The 19096-nt window shown below is 37.3% G+C and overlaps 3 protein-coding genes across 4 annotated transcripts; 1 reads left to right on the top strand and 2 right to left on the bottom strand.

Moving 5' to 3' along the window:
* The first annotated feature begins 5469 nt into the window (after nt 1-5469).
* On the top strand, nt 5470-8201 carry LOC103332083 (putative polygalacturonase). Its single transcript, XM_089053696.1, has 6 exons — nt 5470-5670; nt 5843-6169; nt 6481-6601; nt 6708-6882; nt 7137-7207; nt 7311-8201. Exons 1-6 carry the CDS (start codon nt 5644-5646, stop codon nt 8018-8020), a joined length of 1431 nt encoding a protein of 476 aa, XP_088909822.1. The 5' UTR covers nt 5470-5643; the 3' UTR covers nt 8021-8201.
* Nucleotides 8202-8287: 86 nt separating this feature from the next.
* Nucleotides 8288-13726, bottom strand: LOC103332082 (mitogen-activated protein kinase homolog MMK2). Its single transcript, XM_008234773.3, has 6 exons — nt 13079-13726; nt 11839-11968; nt 11046-11183; nt 9944-10276; nt 9448-9631; nt 8288-9030 (listed from the first exon to the last, which is right to left on the bottom strand). Exons 1-6 carry the CDS (start codon nt 13240-13242, stop codon nt 8858-8860), a joined length of 1122 nt encoding a protein of 373 aa, XP_008232995.3. The 5' UTR covers nt 13243-13726; the 3' UTR covers nt 8288-8857.
* Nucleotides 13727-15881: 2155 nt separating this feature from the next.
* On the bottom strand, nt 15882-18849 carry LOC103332081 (protein BPS1, chloroplastic-like). 2 transcript variants are annotated; one of them, XM_008234772.3, is made up of 2 exons: nt 18691-18849; nt 15882-17160 (listed from the first exon to the last, which is right to left on the bottom strand). In XM_008234772.3, the coding sequence occupies exon 2, from the start codon at nt 17145-17147 to the stop codon at nt 16089-16091; it is 1059 nt and encodes a 352-aa protein (XP_008232994.3). In that variant the 5' UTR covers nt 17148-17160; nt 18691-18849; the 3' UTR covers nt 15882-16088. The 2 variants fall into 2 exon arrangements, with proteins under 2 accessions (XP_008232994.3, XP_088909824.1); XM_089053698.1 differs by lacking the exon at nt 18691-18849 and adding an exon at nt 18489-18568.
* Nucleotides 18850-19096: the final 247 nt, after the last annotated feature.

The following is a 19096-nucleotide window of genomic DNA, read 5'->3' on the forward strand; positions in this document are numbered from 1 at the left end:
TTTTGTAAGAGTTCATACTATCAGTGCCGGCCTTGGACACGAACAGTCAGTGTGACTGCCCTGGATCTACTGTCAAGGAGACACAAATGTTTTTTTTGTTTTTTTTATAAAGAGGTATATTATATTTATTATATATTATTTTCATGAAGAAACTGTATAAAAAAATGCAATAATTCTACACATAAATTAATAAAACCAAACAGTCAATTAATTTTTTAAAATAAACAAATTTTATTAAGACAAATGAACAAACTGAGAGATGACAAAAAGTTCATCACAAAATTAAACCCTAAATTCCTACAAATCAAATAATCATATACAGTAATCTAATCCAATAAATTATCCACACACAAAATCATCAATATTCATCCAATCCAATAAATCATTATCCAATAAAAATATTAAGCATTATCATCAATTAGAGATTTAGAGTTTAAAAATTACTTGAATATGAGCTTTTCCACACCACCAGCTAGAATCACAAATCGCCACTTCCCCATTATATAATGACCCAAAAGATTAAATTCCTCAACAATCAACAAAAGAATGTAGCACAGAGTTTTAAGTACACCAAGAACAATAAGGCAAGCCCACAAGCCAAATAAATGAGGCTCCAAATGCAGCTCTGAACCTTTTTCAGCCATGTTGAGAGTAGAAAATAATAGAATTTGGGAGTTTTAGGAGTTAAGTATCAGCTGGGTTTAGGGGGAGTTGCTGGGCCAAAACGACATCGTTTTGCCCAGGAAGTTTAAAAAAATAATAATAATAGAAGTGCGTTGCCCTTCTTCTTCTCGTGCAGCTCATTTCTTCCTCAAGAAAAACGTCGAGCACCTGGTGTGCAATTCCAAGGGGTCTCTCCCCCAACTCCAAGGAACCTCTAAGCCAATTTCCATGGCTTCCAAGAAGTCGTGGGACCCCATTGTGACTCCGCCACTGACCAGTTTGGAATTTCTAAACAATTGCCATAGCATGTTGGAAGCAAGATAGAAATCCCACAAAAAACAAAACAAAACAAAGCAAAACCTTGTGGCACTGTTGGCCGAAAGGGAGTGGTTGTTATAAATGTTTCACGTCTTAGATAGTTAGATTATAAGAATGGTCCAAATATTGTGAAATGCAGGTAAATGCACAATCTCTAAATGTAGAAGCTTGGATCCGAGGTTAGAGCCATATATGAAATTAATATCTTTATCTTGCAAAAAGAAAACTTTTAACAGTGAAACTATTATTGGTATTCCAAAAGAATTCTCGTGCAGTCTTTACTTGTGTAAATATAAACATATAGAGATTGCTCTTACTACAAGAATACAAAATGCCTTTTTTCGGAGTGCCAATAACTATTCATTTTAGGCCTAGGCTAAAAGTCACTTTTGGTCCCTGTAGTTTGACACTTCAATTACTTTTGAACATGTAGTTTCAATTTCCTCACTTTTGACCATGTAGTTTCATATTTGTAGCAATTCAAGGATATGTTAAGATTTCCGTCAATTTCTTTAATGCAGCAACCACATGCCCCTGACGTGGAGAGGTAATTTATTAGCCCAAAACCCCACATAAAAGCTCATCTCTACCTCTTCCCCAGGGCGTGCAAAATTGGCTATTTTGAAGTAGATTAGGAATTAGGAATTAGGATTATGGCTCCTAATTGTTGTTGTTTCCATAAAGAAGCAACAACGAGCGTGAAGAAGATAAGTGAAGTCAATGGAGGCTTCAATAATCCTAGTGAACTTAGAATCTTTAAAGGTTCAATTTTTTGTGCGAAATTGTTTATTTTATTCGACTTTTCAATGCATATAAGTGGGTTCCAAATTCTTTTGTGTTTTTTTGTTTTTGAATGACCTTGTTTTGTTATGTAACTTTGGGTTTGGAAAGTTATTGCTTTGTTGCTTTTGCAGTTGCTGCTTGAACTGGTTGGTTTTACATTTTGTACTTCATTTGCAAGGCAGCCACTAACTCCTTCAATTGCTATAGTTGTTGTAGTTGTTGAATGGTGGTGGGTGTGAGTTGGTGAATGGTGGAGGGAGTTGAGAGAGGGGGAAAAGAAATTGGTTATTTGGAAGATTGAATATGTAGGAGAGAGAGAGAGGGATGGAGGAGATAGAGATTGGTTAGGTGCTGGGAATTTGGGATAGTGGAGGGAGGATTTTGAGATTTTGATTGCCCATTTTCGCACCTTGGGGAAGAGGTAGATACCAACTTTTAGTGTAGGGTTTTGATCTGACAAAATTGCCCCTCCACGTGAGACCAAATTTTTTATCTTGTCCTTAAATTTTTTATCTTGACCATATAATTTAATATTTGAACTAAAAATGACTTTTGGTCCTCATTTTAATTAAAAAATCAAAGCACAATATCGACTTGACGAATCCAACCCAAAGCACATCTCCAATGGGCCTATATTTGGGTTTCTAAAACATGAGGGCCCGCCGGAGTTTGAAAACAATCATTCCACGCGAATGCTTTTGGGCCACACAACATGTGGGCGCGGGCGGGTCCCACGGAGCACTCACATTTCGTGTCATTCTCCTCCACCACTCAGCAATTCTATGGCCCAGATTTGAATTATATCTAATCCGACAGTACACAAATCCAACGGCTAACCCAAACTCATTATTTTTACTCTCTGATTTCTCACTCCTGTTGAGATAATAACATAAACAAAGTTACTTTTCTCTAATTTTCACTGAGATTTCTTGGGAATTAATATTTGTTTTCATGGTTGAAATGTTAATACAAATAAATTACCATAATATGAATAAAATTAACTCAAAAATATTAGAAAATAATCAAATTAGGACTTATTAAAGATATAGCACTCAAAATTCAGCAACCCTAGCGAAGCACCCTCCGTCCGTCGGGATGCGAAGATAGTCTCCAATGGAATAGGATCTGGGTGTAGCCTATTAGAGATAGTATCAGCCCAACCCAGTCCTTCAAATCCACCATGGTCAAAAAGGCCCAAGATTGAGTAAGCAAGCCCATGTTCTATTATTTCTTGGGGCCTACCCGACCCATTTGATCAGCTGCAAATGAAACCTGCCTTATCAAAAGAGAAAATAGCAAAATGGAAAGAAGAGAATTGGAGTCGCATGTCACGCACCCCAATTGGCAATTGTTAATTTGGGCTGCACCACACTAGAGAAGCCCCAAGAACCCCAGAATGGTTTGGTGGTCCACTACTTGGGCACTACCATAAAAATGTAGTATATAAATATAAATATATAAATAAATATACAACCCCCCACCCCACCCAATGACTGGATTTTCCACAAAGAGCCGCAAAAATAGTGGGTTTATCTCAGAACTCTTAAGCGTGGCGTGGCTAATGGTCCAATTTCCAAATGGGTAAGGAATTATTTTGTCTCCACCAAAGAAGTGAGTCCAATATTTTTCCAATATTCACCACCAAGAGAATAATATTTATTTATCATCCACCGAAAGATAATACCAAGAATTGATTTTTTTTGCTTTTCCCGAAGTTAGGAAGGGGATGCGGTTTTTTCCACACTCACTGCTAATGATGGAGGTTCAAACATGAAACAACTTATCTGCAAATTAATATCATTTTTTTATTGAGTTAAACCCGTTGGCGACCAAGAATTGTTGTTTTATGCATTATTTAAAACAAAGATTGAGGCTCGTCATGTAATGTGATATGCACTTTAAGGGCGTGGAGAAGAAAGTGCTTGTTTTGTTTCGTTCTCAAGTCTCAAGAACCACGTTACAAAGCTTTCCACTAAGAATATACTGGGATTTAGACGTTTTGCCTTTTCTTGGGAATTGAAGGCTCTCCTCTCTCGTGAGTGAACATAACACAATCTTGTGACTTGCTACTGTCTTTAGCCTCTATATTAGCTTTTCGGATGTTCTAGGCCGCATATATGTCTAGTTGATCATGACAGTGTGTTCGTTCTTCCATTTTGGTAAATTATACTAGTTTCGAGTATCATATTCTCAAAAACAAAAAACAATAACAAAACAAAAAATCAAAGAGTAGGTGTTAATTTCTTTTTGGTTTTTTTTTCCATGACAAAGAAGCCAAACTTCCATGCCATAACCTATCATCCATCAACCTTCACGGGTTGTCAGGGTTCGTTTTCAATCCTTTTCGACTTTATATATCATCCAAAACACTTCTCTTCAGAAATTAGGAGTGCTTGATTTACATTTAACAGAAATTAATCATAGCCCAAAATAACTTGCCATGGTTTGCATACATGCATGCACATAATTTTTCAGCTTTTTTTTTTTTTTTCATTTTAAAGCTAAAGGCATCTCAAATGATACATGCCTTTAACTTGAAGAAATTATTGTATGTATTTGATTTATCACGTAACATGTTGATGTGGTGTATCGAATTCATTCGATAAAGAAGGATTTCATATGGATTCTTCTCTTGTGCTAAAGAATATAAGGACCTCCATAATTCAAGTATCCAATTACATAGACAATGCATGTATACATGTTAATTAGGAGAGGCAGAGAGGCTTATATATAATTACAATCCATATAATAATCTGATTAAAAAGATGGAGCCCACCAGTTTGTGACCCGTGAATCCGTGAAGTGGGTCGGCAATGCCTGGGCTGAAGTATGAGCAAAAGTGAAATGATCACGAGATTGGATGAATTGCAAACTTCAAGAAAGTGATAAGAATGGGACCCACTAACTACTTTCCAACAGAGCAGTCCAAATATTAACGATTTATATCACATTGTATATCACATCTCTATTATTCAAGCATCAGAACAATGCGTAATAAGCTCGTGAGGAGTTGCAATAGGCAGCGTTAATGTTTAATTCATATCCTAAGGAAAAGCAAACTAGGGAGAAAATGATAGATTCTTTTTTTTTTCTTTGTGACATTATCAGTACCGTTAAAAATTCAAAAGTTTGACATAAATTTCCAGGCTTCAAAGCACCTTTTGAATCGCCTTCAAGGGCAGTTGGACTAATTCCAACCATATCTAATAAAATAATACTAACACACCACCAAAAAAAAAAAAAGGGCTGTTCGAATTTGAAATAGCATAGTTACTGGTCGGCAAAACAATTCAAAATTTTTTAACCAAAGAGTATTTTACATAATTATATTTATATGAATTCACGTGATTGTTATTAGAGCTTGATGCAATACATTTCACTTAAAATTTGCTTGTGATCATTTAAATTCATTTTTAATTTTTATGTAAATTTGGAGAATAGATTATTTCATGCAAGTAGATATGGGTTTAGTCAAATTAGCTAAAATAGATGTGTTCACTATACACCCGAGTTCGAATCTCCCTCCGCATAGTTTAGATTTCATGCAAGAAGCCAACTTAACTTAATAAATGATGTCCCTTTTCTTTCTTTTTTTCTTTAACTATGTAAAGAGAGACTGTTATAACCGTTGTTCTTTACTGTTGTCATATGCATGATTGAGTATATACAAATATAAAACATACCAAAATAAATATTTATTAAACACATAATATGAAGCCAAAAAATTCTTTTCTTTTCTTTTGATAAGAATGACAGAGCCCAATGAGAGCAAGCATTGCATAGGTGTTCACAGCTGAACTTCACCCCTATATATATACCCCCATTAATTTGTTCTTCTCTGCAACACCTGAAACAAATTCCAAGCTGCCTTTTTCCAAAATGGAGTTGTTGGGAAGAAGAACCCAAGTAAAACCTCAAACCTCTTTCTCTCTTTCTTTTCATTTTCCTGCATTTTCTCACCATCCAAACATGAATGCATTATGTTGTTCTGTTACATACTCTTGGCTTCTTCTTCTTTTTTTTTTTCTTTTTTTTTTTGTTGTTGGTGTTTTTCCTAATTCTTTTCTTGATTTTTCAGGTGATTAAATTATTCCTAGTACTTGTTGTGGTGGGGTTACTAAGAGGAGCAGAGAGCAGAAAAACCATGAAATTAGAATCACTTGAGTACACTGCTATAAGCTGCAGAGCTCACAGTGCCTCGCTGACTGAATTTGGAGGAGTTGGAGATGGAAAGACATCAAACACAAAGGCTTTCCAGGCTGCAGTCAGTCAGCTGAGCCAATATGCAAGTGAAGGAGGTGCTCAGCTCTTTGTTCCAGCTGGGAAATGGTTGACAGGAAGCTTCAACCTCATCAGCCACTTCACTCTCTATCTCCACAAGGATGCTGTTCTCCTAGCTTCTCAGGTCTCTCTCATTTTCCTTTCTCCCCGAAGATGCATATAAATATTTCCCATTTGTTCTGTTTAATTATTTTGTAACTATTTGATATGAAGAGGGTTATATTTATGAAATGGGGCTTGATCTTTTTTAGTACTAATCTTTGTGCTTGTGTCTGAAACGACGTTGTTTTGGAGTTTAAGGTTGATGGTTTAAGGTTTAGTGTATTGATTGATACTGTAACGACGTAGTTTTGGACATGAACACAAAATCAGCGATCCGAAAGGATACATTTTGTATGTTTTGAGGTTAATAAATCAACTAATAAAATGATTTAGGATGTGAACGAATGGCCTGTGCTCAAACCCCTGCCATCTTATGGCCGAGGAAGGGATGCAGCAGCTGGAAGGTTCAGCAGTCTCATATTTGGAACAAATCTCACTGATGTCATTGTTACAGGTTGGTTGTTTTGTTTAATTTAATTTTCAGGTTTATTATAATTTTATTTGGCTCAATTTCAACTGAATATCACCAAATTCATTGGGGCCCCATTTGATCATTTCAGGAGACAATGGCACAATTGATGGCCAAGGTGAATTCTGGTGGCAGCAGTTCCACAAGAAGAAGCTAAAATACACCCGACCTTACCTGATTGAGATCATGTTCTCAACCGATATCCAAATTTCAAACCTAACTCTCCTAGACTCTCCATCATGGAATGTTCATCCTGTTTACAGCAGGTAACCAAATATGCTCCACCAATAAAAACTCATTTGTCGTACACTTTACTAACCACGTTTCTCATACAATCATAGAAAAATGCTTAGGAGAATCGCTCGGCCATGGTGGTGGTTGTCAATTGTTGATACATTGTGAGATTCATTTGCATCAATGGTTGACAGTCACTCACGCACGTGAGCAATTCTAGAGGAGACTGCTTTTTCCAGTTTCAAGATTGTGTTATGATTAAGAAATTGAAATTATGATATTGCAGTAATATTCTTGTGCAAGGGATTACGATCATCGCTCCAATTACATCTCCAAACACAGATGGGATCAACCCAGGTTTGTCAATTGAAACATCATTTAGTGGTCCAAGTATATATAATTTTTAATGAAAATTATATACTAAAAACTGGTATACATTTTTGTTATTTTTCGAATGCAGATTCTTGCACCAATACTAGAATTGAAGACTGCTACATAGTCTCTGGGGATGACTGTGTGGCTGTGAAGAGCGGTTGGGATGAGTATGGCATAGCATTTGGACGGCCTACAAAACAACTAGTAATCAGACGGCTCACATGCATTTCACCCTATAGTGCCACCATTGCATTAGGCAGTGAAATGTCCGGCGGGATCCAAGATGTCAGAGCCGAAGACATCGTGGCCATCCATACCGAATCGGGGATCAGGATCAAGACAGCTGTAGGGAGAGGAGGGTACGTGAAGGACATATATGTGAGGAGAATGACCATGCACACCATGAAATGGGTATTTAAAATGAATGGGGATTATGGGTCACATGCTGATGGCAAGTACGATAAAAATGCAATCCCTGAGATCAAAGGGATCAACTATAGGGACATGGTGGCTGATAATGTAACCATAGCTGCAAGATTGGAAGGCATTGCAGATCACCCCTTCACAGGGATTTGCATTTCGAATGTGACCATTGGATTGGCGGCAAAGGCAAAGAAGCAGCCGTGGACATGCACCAACATTGAGGGGATTACAAGTGGCGTGACGCCTAGCCCTTGTGACCTGCTGCCTGATCAGGGTCATGACAAAGCTACTGCTTGTGAATTTCCTGCAGATGATCTACCAATTGACTTGGTAGAGTTAAAGCAGTGTACATATAGGATGAGCTATCTATAACAATCCTAAAATGATGTACCATTATTAGTGTTTTTCACTGTACTAAGAAAAAAGCTAATTTATCAGACTACCAAAACCTAAATACCAGATTTGAGGACAAGAATCTGGGGAGGTTTTTTTACATTTCAGTAAGTTTAGGAAATTTGAAATATGAACATGAACTACGTCTAATTTCCAAAAACTGAGTACATACAGACTCAGACATCACCCACCAGCTTACAAGCATGCCCTCCCATACTTACAAATTTTAGATGCCACCGTCAAAAGTTTCTAAATAAGCATTTTATTCCATTTTACAATGAAGCCATACAGGAAGTTCTCTTATAAGTCTTGACAGTGGGTTAAAATAAAAAAATAAATAAATAACTTGAAAGCAAAATGTACACATTTACGGGTATTCACGACAAATTATGAGATGACGAAGTACACCTATCATATCGAAACAAAGCAACACTTCATATTCAGACCTACCATTCTAAACAGAGATGATCACAAGACCACAAGGCCCTACAACAGTGCTGGGTAATGGTCAGGATAGTATTAAAAGCCGCTAACCTCAGCTCCCACGTCTACAGCCAAAGCACAAACCTACACCAATGAGGGATTGGAGTTCTAACTGAAGAGGCAGACTTGAGATTCAGCTTTTGATCTCCTTTTACACATTTGACAATTACAGACATCCAAAGACGTGATAAAGTTGAATGAATGTCATCTCAGGACAATTTCTCAGGAAATCCTCCAGCACAGTTTTTATAATGTCTTTCTTCCAGTAGAGTATCATTGTAATCAGTTTTGGGATTACTTTCTAAGTGCATACAACAGATTATAGCATGACCCTCAGTGAATTGGATCTGGATTGAACTTTACAGATTCTCTCCAGATGAGCTCCTTGATGTTCTCTTCTGTAAAGGATGGTTGCTCAAAATCAAAATTGAAAGGCATCGGGCAGATGGGCTCCTCGTTGATATCATGAAGAGGTGCCAAGTAGGGGTGGCAAAGAGCCTCGTCAACTGCAAAGCACCAGCGAGAAAACTAATCATCAATCCAATTAACAAGAAGAAAATTATGAAGAAGTCCAGTTGCTCTAGTAATAAGCTCAGAGACATACCAAGCATTAATGCCTTCATTAAGTACAACGATTTGTATTGAAAACTACAAAGCGATATTTCCTAGTTAACTGCCAAACTCTGGAAATGGAAACAAATGCATCGCTATTTCTAAATTCAAAATTCAAATATTGTTTCTGCCAAAATATATCAGAATAATGAATACTAAATTTTCTCATTACTATGTTTTCTACCATTCATTATTTTCTGATATTTTCTAAATGTTCCAGTTCATTACCAATGCTGCAGGGTTCTGAAACCCTTGATATCATTTATGTCATAAGCAAACTGGTTGAAGTGCAACACAATGACCAAGAATACCTGTAATGCGCCTGTTAGGGTCAAAGACAAGCATCTTCTCTAGCAAATCAACAGCGCTAGGAGACATATTAGGAAATCCAACAGAAAAGCTCTGCTTTGGGTACTGAGGTAGTTGTCGGACATATCTTCGAGCATTATCACTTCGTAAAAATCCAAGGCTGGAGTCATCAGGTGAACCTAGGAGCTGTTCAACACATAACAAAAACAATTATGATCGTTTCTGAAAGAGGTATTCATTGTCTATCTCTCACAAAATCGTACACATTAAACTTCTTAGAAATTCACTGTTTCCCTTTGTTGTCCAGAGAATCAGACAGGTTCAGGCACTTTGTGCCATATGCCAACAAGAAAAATAGCCAAATGTATCAAAGAGACTTCTTTGACTCTTTTTTTTCTTTTTTTTTATAAGAGACCTCTTTGACTCTTGAATCGGAAAATTTGTAAAGTGCAGTGACACAACTGTCTAGATTCCACAAGCAAGATTTAGAAACCATGCCTCTGTTATGAGTCTCAGCTGATGTACATAGTCTTTGCCAGGGAACAGGGGCCGTCTGGTCATAATTTCCCCGAGAATGCAACCTACAGACCATATATCAATTGCTGCAGTGTACTCCGAACAATTGAGGAGTAACTCCGGTGCTCGGTACCAACGAGTAACAACATACTCAGTCATGAAATCAGTTTCAGATGTTGTCCTTGCAAGGCCAAAATCTCCAATCTTAAGGTCGCAATTTGCATTCATGAGCAAATTACTGGGCTTCAAATCACGATGCAAAACATTTGCGGAATGTACATATTTGAGCCCTCTTAACAACTGATACAGAAAGTACTGTGAAGGAGGCATTTAAGTATTAGTGAAAGCTCAGGCTTGCAACACATAAATCATGATCATGACAAACATTGACAAACCAAGATTAAAATGCATAGAACTTTATCTTAGTTTATTCTTGTTTTCTGTATCTATGAGGTCGCACGTAAGAACTTCTAAAGTATGGTCATTTTGAAAATAACAGATCCAGAAAACTCACAAATAAACATATAGAGCAGTCTTCCAACAAAAGAAGAAAATATACTTGCCATCTCATTGATCTATAAGTTAATAAAAAAAGAACAGAACCTTGTTTGCAAGATGCGATGAAGAGAACTTGTTTGCAATATGAGATGAAGAGAAACTTGTTTGCAAGATGAGATGAAGATTTCCTATCACGATTTATTATCCAGCTATTAAAGGATATGTGAAAAGGTTGACCTTATTTAAAACTGAGTGGTGAAAAGATTGACCCTATATAAACCTGAGTGGTGAAAAGGAATATGTCTACCATCTTTAGTAGTTGCTTAATTCAACCTACATAAGTGACAAACATGTATTGCTATAACCAGTAACCTAACAAATAGAAATCTAAAACCCAATTATGAAGTAATGGCCTTTGAAACAAAAACAAAACTACTGTCAACAGTTTAGAACCTTCCTGAGTATGCTCATAATATAAACCAAGAACCTACTGTCAAAAGTTAAACTTTCCAGTGGATGCTCAACTATAATAACTAAAAGGGCATAGCCAGCATAATATAAACCAAGAAAGAAAGATAGTGCCAACCCGACAATGATCATCGTTCAAAGGTTGGTTGGACCGTATAATCTGATGAAGATCAGTGTCCATTAATTCATAAACAATGTAGACATCATTGAAATTCTCCTTCTGTGGAGGCCGTATGATGTCTTTGATGGCAATAACCTGCAACATAGAAAGAGCTGTCAGTAAGCTGTTTACCCCCGAAAAAACATAAAGAAACAATTTAGCATGATCATGACTCTAAAGTTTTTGAACAATATCTGTGCAAATAGGCAGAACTAAGTCCAGGTGAAATTCTAGAATGCTCAAATGGAGGGTTTATGGCAGAAAACCCCTTCCCAAACTCTACCCATTAAAGATAACCTTGTGCCAGACCCACTCTGTGGCTGGTGGACCAGGTCTCATAAAAATACTTTAATAGACATGATCCCTCAAGGCATCTGAAAAGTGCTTGTAAGTATCTCAACAGAGTTACATAAGGAACCGTTTTAAGTGAGTCTTCTACTGACACAGTGTAAATTCAAGACGAAATTATTTTAACATAGGTTTAAAATTACAAATTAAAAATCATTTAAAGGGTCATTAATGAAAGAGCTGCGAGACCTATTACTCAGGATGTGATCAAGAGAAATGGATCATTTTTGGAAAAAATTTAAGTGGAGAATAATCAGATATTATGACAAAATAAACTGATCCTCAATTTAATGTTTGATAAACGAAAAAAGTATCTCCAAAGATATAGTGATGACAATTGGGGAGGGGAGGTATAAGAGATTTATTGTAGGAACATAAAGGACAGAAGGCCACGAAAAATTACATTTTCATGATCCATGTGCCGAAGAAGTTTAATTTCTCGTAAAGTCCTCTTGGCATCAATTCTGTTGTCAAATGCATTACCAATCTTCTTAATGGCAACCTCCTCACGAGTCTCAGCATTCACAGCAGCACTGAATGCAACCAAAAAATTTTATCTTCCTCCAAATTGTTGATAACACATAGGATAAGTCAGATAAGAGAAAAGAGCAATTCTTATTGATAAACTTATAATAGCACATCATTATCCCCCAAAAAAAAAAAACTGCACTCAAACACACTAGTCCTGCACTAAGCCACAATATTTCAATATATCATAAGATTTTAAGCATTAAAAAGAGAGAATTATGACTTTGGGATACACCAGGGCAGAAGATTGGGCTCATTTTAGTTCATGAAACAAGGACAAGAGAAGATAAAAAATAACATGGGTGCAATGCAATTAGCAAGGAAGGATTGCACGATTACAGATGGACGGACTGACCGTTATGGCTATGAGTAGGCTCAGTGGCAAAGAGAATTCATGTTGAGAACCTAAACATGTTAATAGAACTTCATGTGGTCAATACTTATCCAGGATAATGCTTAGTTGAGCTCAGCCGAGCAAATATCTCTTCAAGATATACTCAAAACACGTTGATTAAACTCATTTCTGGACTTAAATTTCAACTAAAGGACACATAGCACATCACTTATCCCAGCTTAAACACAAATCATAGCAACATGAATAAATCTTAATTTATTGTAGGCAAAAGCCCGACTTTAATTACAACTCACAACATTCATAACATTTTTATAAACGTACATAAAACCCCAAGTTCTATCCTGGTTTACGAAAACAAGATTTCCCAACCAACAAATCTTCATACCAAAAAAACACCCATAACCAAGTTCCTCTCCTCAAGAAAACAAAACCAAAGAAACAAAATTAAAATTAAAATTAAACCCAGAAAACAATATTTCTCTAACAAACCCGGCAAAATTGCAAGACGAGAGATCTTTAAAAATACCATAATCCCACATACGCTCAGATTGAATTAAGTAAACGTTATGTCATAATTAGAAAGTACTTTTCCCGCTTCTTGAATCAAAACTCTCCGATTCTACCAATAAAAGGTACTTCCATACAACCAAACTATTCCTAAACGATCAAGCAACAACAATCAACACACCATCAGAAGCAAACCCAAAGCTAAAAAAGTTGAACAAACAATAAAAGCTCAAAACCGAGTACAAGTTCTTACCAAACAATACCATAAGCACCTCTCCCTACGGGCCTTATAGGAGGGACGTACTTCCTAGAAACCTCAAAGAAGTTACCGTACACATTGTACTGAACATAGCGTCCACCGTGGGCAGGTACCCCTTTGATGTTGTGATCACCTGCTGAAGCAGAGCTGGATTCCATAGTTAACCAGGGATCCGAATCCGAAATGGGTCAAGAACCAGTTAGGATTTCGGTGCTAAAAGGCTAAGACTTGTAAAGAAGGAGCTATAGAGAGCGCTAATGATGGAGGAGAATAGCTACTAATGCAATATTTGGGAAGGGTGTGTCGGTAGGTGTAAAGGTTTTGACATTTCCTTCTTTCTTTTAGGGGTTCTTTTGGAAAATCTAAAGAAATGGGGGTGTGAACGAGAAAGAGAGATCTTTCGAGGATGCTTTTGAACTGGAAAAGCTTGGGTCACCCGTGAGGAAATGGACTTTTTTACTCTTCTTTTTGTGAAGATGGGTGTGGTATCTGTGATTTTGTTAAAAGGAAAAGAAAAAGAAAAATAGAAATAGTGTTGGGTTTGAAAATTATGTTGATAGTCAAATGCATGGTTCTTGAAGCATCAAAAGTCTGCATGAAATTTCTTCCAATTTTTGGTGTTCTTTTCTTTTGACTGTTTTCTTCCAATTTTTGGTGTTCCCTTCTTTTGACTGTTTTCTTCCCTACCCAGAATTCTCTCGAACCCATAATAAAAAAATAAAAAAAAGCCATAATATCTTCTTCTAAAGTTTGATTGTCGTTCACACAAACATAAATGATTTACTATTAATTGTTGACTCAGGTATGAATACAAATATAAATTATTTAAACACGTATAAATAAGTGTAGATTTCACATTGAATCTCATATTAACTAACAATTTCCAAATGTACGAACGGAGGAAAAAGAACAAACAATTCTAGAAAATCTAATCTCGAAGTTTTGAACCATTTGCCTTACGTTAAAGGAAATTTCCTTCTAATATGATGTCTGAACATGAACACAAATTTCATAGTAATGCCTACTAGGCTGCATGATGTCATTGGAAGTGCAAAGTTCTATTGGGGGCCATGCCATTTCAATTCTTCAAGTAAATAAAGTAGGGTCATACCGTAGTGAGGGATGGATTGGCTACTTGGGTAGCTTTAAGCTTTGGTTTAGCTAAACATATTGAATATGATCCTCTTTGGTAGGTAAAGTATGAATTTTTGACAATGATTGTGCTTTAAGATAATGGCAAAATTGCCGTATTGGTTATGCAAATGGCAACGTCTTGCATTCACAAGTCAAGCTGAAGTGGTGGTCCTTGTTAGATACAAGTTGGTTTTGGTAGGCTAAGGCTGGAGACTTTTTTTGACCATATAACCATTTTGTTTTGTGTTGGAGAGATGGAAGGAAAGAAACTAGAAAGCTGACCAGTCTGCGTAAAGAAACGCAAATGGGAAAGCCTTATGTCTTGGGTCTTTTTAGAGTCTTGAGTGTTGAGTGGGGGAATTAATAGTAAACCATTTTAATGCTCATGTTGTTTGATGTCTCCATCTTAATTCAAATATTGAACAATCAAGTTGGTGTTGTCTCCTTGCACCAGGATGGCTGATAACGTGACTAGCTTCTCTTCTAAAATCCCATGTTCATGCCAAAAACCTGCAATTCTCAGTGGAAAAATCTGCAATCTTATCCGCGCTAACTGCAGCCCTGCGTTTGGATGGGGAATGTAAGAGTACCGAGGAATTTGAAAACTAAGAATTTAAAATGGCGGGATTTAAAGTTTTAGAAATTGTGAAGTTTCCTGTTTAGCAAATCTAAAATTACACTACAATTTAACGTTTATCTTTATATAGACATAAATCTATAATAAGCGGTGGGGCTGCTAGTAGTAAGGTGGTAATGGGGTGGGAGGAGAGTGGTGGTGGAATTGGCGACGTCAATGGGATTGGGGTGGCAACAACGATGGTTGTGGGGGATGGTGGTGGAGGTAGCAATGACAATAGGGGCAGTGGTGATGGTCATGGAAAATTGGAGTTGTGGTGGCAGCTACAACAACGATGGTTGTGGTGGTGGTGGTAGCAGTAGCGGCTGGTGATAGTAGTGATGATCATTGCAAGTTTAAGTATTTTAACCCTCCGCCCAAATGCAGGGTAGATGAAGTTCAAGCAGTTTCAAAGGAGTACCAGATGATACAGAGTGGGAAATAACCTAAAACTTTCTTGGGGAAGCCTGTGAGGTCACCGGAATCAGGTGCAAAGTAGCTTGACATATTACCTACATCTTCAGTTGGCAAGTTAAGGAATAAATGCTCAATGCGGCCTGAAGCTCACCTAGTTTGATTCATTAGCAAAATGCACACCAAAGTCATTATTGTGTAACAATTTCGACCATCATGCTCTCTGTTTTTGGTCCAACCATCATGCAATGTGATCTGAAAAATACAACTAGAAATTCATGCCTCCAGGGGTTTAAAACGCTCTTAGAAAAAGATTCTTAATCACATCATAACAAAAGAGCCTTGGCATTTTATAAATATACTTCTAGGCATGAGCTCATTCACTAGGTGAGGTTAAATTTACAGATTTTTGCAAGATATCATACAAGACGACCTTTGTGCCAGTCGAGGAGAGAAACTTCTTGCTGGAAAACATCCCTGGAACATCAGAAAATTTAGGTAGTTCTTCCATCCAAGTAGCAAACAAATCTCACGAGTGAACCATAAGTGAAAAAAATGAAGGTGAACAGGCAAACATCTTTAATTTAAAACCGATGGAACAAAATAAAGCGATAGAATAGCTGACTCCGACGGTTTCAAACCAAACCCTTTCATATATCATTAGCAACCCATAGTTCAACATACTTATACAACAAGGCAATAAAGTAATACTATAACTACAACTCACAACATACTGATTACAACAAGCCATACAAGATGGTATACTTACAAAAATCAGAAAACATAAAGCCCCATACCTAAAACCATCTTTATAAATAAGAGAGATTAGCTTCGCTATGATCATCTCACAACCTGCGCTCCTACATTTCCCGCCAGCATCTGGTCCGAGACTGCTCCCCCGGATCTTAGTTTCGAAAGCAAAGCGTCACGTCCGGTTAAAAGGATTTGGAAAAATCCATCCACTTCCTTTGTAAGAAGATCAAGTCCCTGAGAAAGTTTTTGTGCCTTACTTTCTAAATCAGAAATAGAACTGCGGAACTCTTTCCCTTCAGCAAGGCCCACACCATCTTGGATCTTGGGATACAACTCCTTTACAATACCATCAACTGCTTCCAGCTCTTTGAGTACCATGAATCTTCCACTAGAAAATACATTTCTAATTTCCCCATTTACATTACCCTGAAAGTCATTAAATGCTTGAGCCCACAGATATGTCTCAGCAACATTCAAATCTAACAACTTCTTTGCAGAACCAGAAAAGGCTGCAGCAAAGACACTACAAACAGATACTGTCAACACCTTCACTCCATACATAGCACGCATTAGAAGTTTCCCTTTCGCTGAGTTCTTTACCTTTGGCAGATCAAGGGATTCCACAAGCTTGTCTAAAATGGTGCTACAGTTCTCAACTCTGGGGTTCTTTGAACCAATATGGTGCCTCCAGCCATCAAGTGAAGAGCGGGCCCGAATAAATTGGTCAGAAGAGGTTGAATCCAAATTATGCAAGACGCACTGAAGAAATAGATGGCCCTGGTTTAAACGTGAGATCTCAGAGCTAAAAGCAATGCATACATCAAGCAACTTTACACTAATGTCCAAGTACACGTCAATCCATTTCTCATCCCAGTCACTCACAGGGAGGTCAATCTCAGATATGAGGGTTTTTATGTCATTATGAGTTCCACAAAGAGACTCCATCGCCAATTTCATCCATGACAAGCTGAGGACATCATCCTTGTCTTTCGGGTTAAGCTTTCTCAACCTCCCAGCCAATGTCTCCTCAAAAGTGTTTAACAGTGCAACAAGCTTTGGAGACAGATGAGAACCCTTTTGTGAAATCATCCGGAAAGGATTTCCAAAATGGAAGAAAGGTCGGTGTGGTTCCTGTGGACGACTCATTATGGTGAAAACACTGCAAGAAGAAGCGAATTTGATTAGATATCATAATGCAAATCAGCCTTCAAAAGGCATCCAATAGTGAGGAAAACGTTAACACACTGAGATATCATGTTGGAAATCAGCCTCATAAACTCATCCATTTGAACATGTCAGAATCAAAAGCCACGTGAACATCTACCAAACTAGCTCCTTTTGAAATCAGATTGTTGGACAACTCTATCCACAATGACACATTGCAAGACAAAAAGCTCATTACCATGTGCTAGCCAGGAGATGACAGCAAAAAATAAAAGAAAATAAAACTCAAAAAGATCTTTATGCCACCTTCCAGTAATTTTGCAGGCACTAGAATAACAAAATTATATAGACACACAATATGCCAAATTGAGTAGAGAATTTTGGACAAATAACCTTCATTTTAACACATTAAGGACTTTTAGCATATTTTCTCATGATTTAAAACTATAGCCACTTGAGGCGGCTCCAGCAGTGCTTGAGCCCCTATGAGCAACGCTGGGCCCTCTTCAGATCCCTCGAGCGGCGCTGGAACCCCCATCAAGTGGCTAAAATTCAAAAGTGAAAAATTGGGCTAAAAGTCTTCAACATGTCCAAAACTTGGTTGGCTTTCCGAAGTGAGTAAATCACCCAAAGAATAAGCCAATTTGAGTTGACAATATCAGCTGCAGATAGATAAAACAGAAAACACAAGTATTCTCTATTCATTTCTTCCATTTCAATAGCATGCCACTGCAAAACTTCAAACGATTTCATGCATGTCAGAAGAGTTATTTAAACTTTCCCAGTATCATTTATAAAATAAAAACAAGATTAACCAAGTCACATCTTGTACACGATGAATTACTATGCCATAAACCCCCAAAACAAAACAAACAACCCTCTTAATTCTAGATTTCTCTTCAGGAAAATAACAATAGACAAGTTGAAACTTGGCTGAAATTCTGTTTTCCACCTAACGGAATCAAAATAAGACCAGGCAAAGCAAAACTTTCAAGGAAAAAATAAATCCCTTGACTGTCATCCTATTTTCTGCCACTTCCTAAATTACCAAAGGGACGGTCAACAAATAACAAGACTGGAATTCCAAGCCATATGTTCTTAATAAAGAAAACCTCAAATTTCTACCCAAATTTTCAAGCCTCAAACTTTAGCCTCATAGATATAAGCAAAACATCACAAAGTACTAGGATCTACAACAAAATTAAACAAAAAAGAACTAAAGCTTTACCCAATCAAATCATATAAGCGCAGCAGAAATGAAAACATATGCAAACAACATATACATACACAAAATTATACATTTCTGTGGACCGAGCCACTTACCTAACCGTAGATATCTAGAAATCTGAACCGATTGTTGAGAAATTGAAAGCTGAAACCCTAACCCTAAGGTCAATCTAAAGGAAACAAAACTTCAAAAAAAATTAAAAAAAGAAAAGCTAAAAACTTTCACTCTGATTATATTGCAAACAGATAGCAGATCTAAGAAAGAGAGCTACATAGAGAGAGAAAGAGAGGGCCGTACCTGATTCAGAAGATAGATCGAGAAATTTCGATGAAAGTTTCGGCCTTGGCGACTCGGCTTTTGGGTATCGTTGAAAATGTGAGGCTGCTGAGAAGCTGCTGTTTCCAAGTAGGTGAGGGATAGTGATAGGCTCACCCAGGGATTTACGGGATAGATGGACACGTGGGTCAATATAAATTGGGATGTACGGCTAGACCATTGATATTTCCGTTGGGTTTCGAGGACCTTCGATTGTTATGCTGGGGCTGCACTCAGGGTACTGTTGTCTCCCAGCTAGTGGACGGTTTTGATTTTGATTATGCTTTTGGAAAAAACGTGGCGGGTTTTAGTACCTCTGATCTGAAATCAGCGTCAATTAATTCTATGCATTTAGATCATACAGATCGACGGTGTCGATTGGTAGTTG

Source organism: Prunus mume, linkage group LG5 (genome assembly GCF_029339155.1).
Source record: "Prunus mume cultivar Tortuosa linkage group LG5, ASM2933915v1, whole genome shotgun sequence".
NCBI lineage: Eukaryota > Viridiplantae > Streptophyta > Magnoliopsida > Rosales > Rosaceae > Prunus > Prunus mume.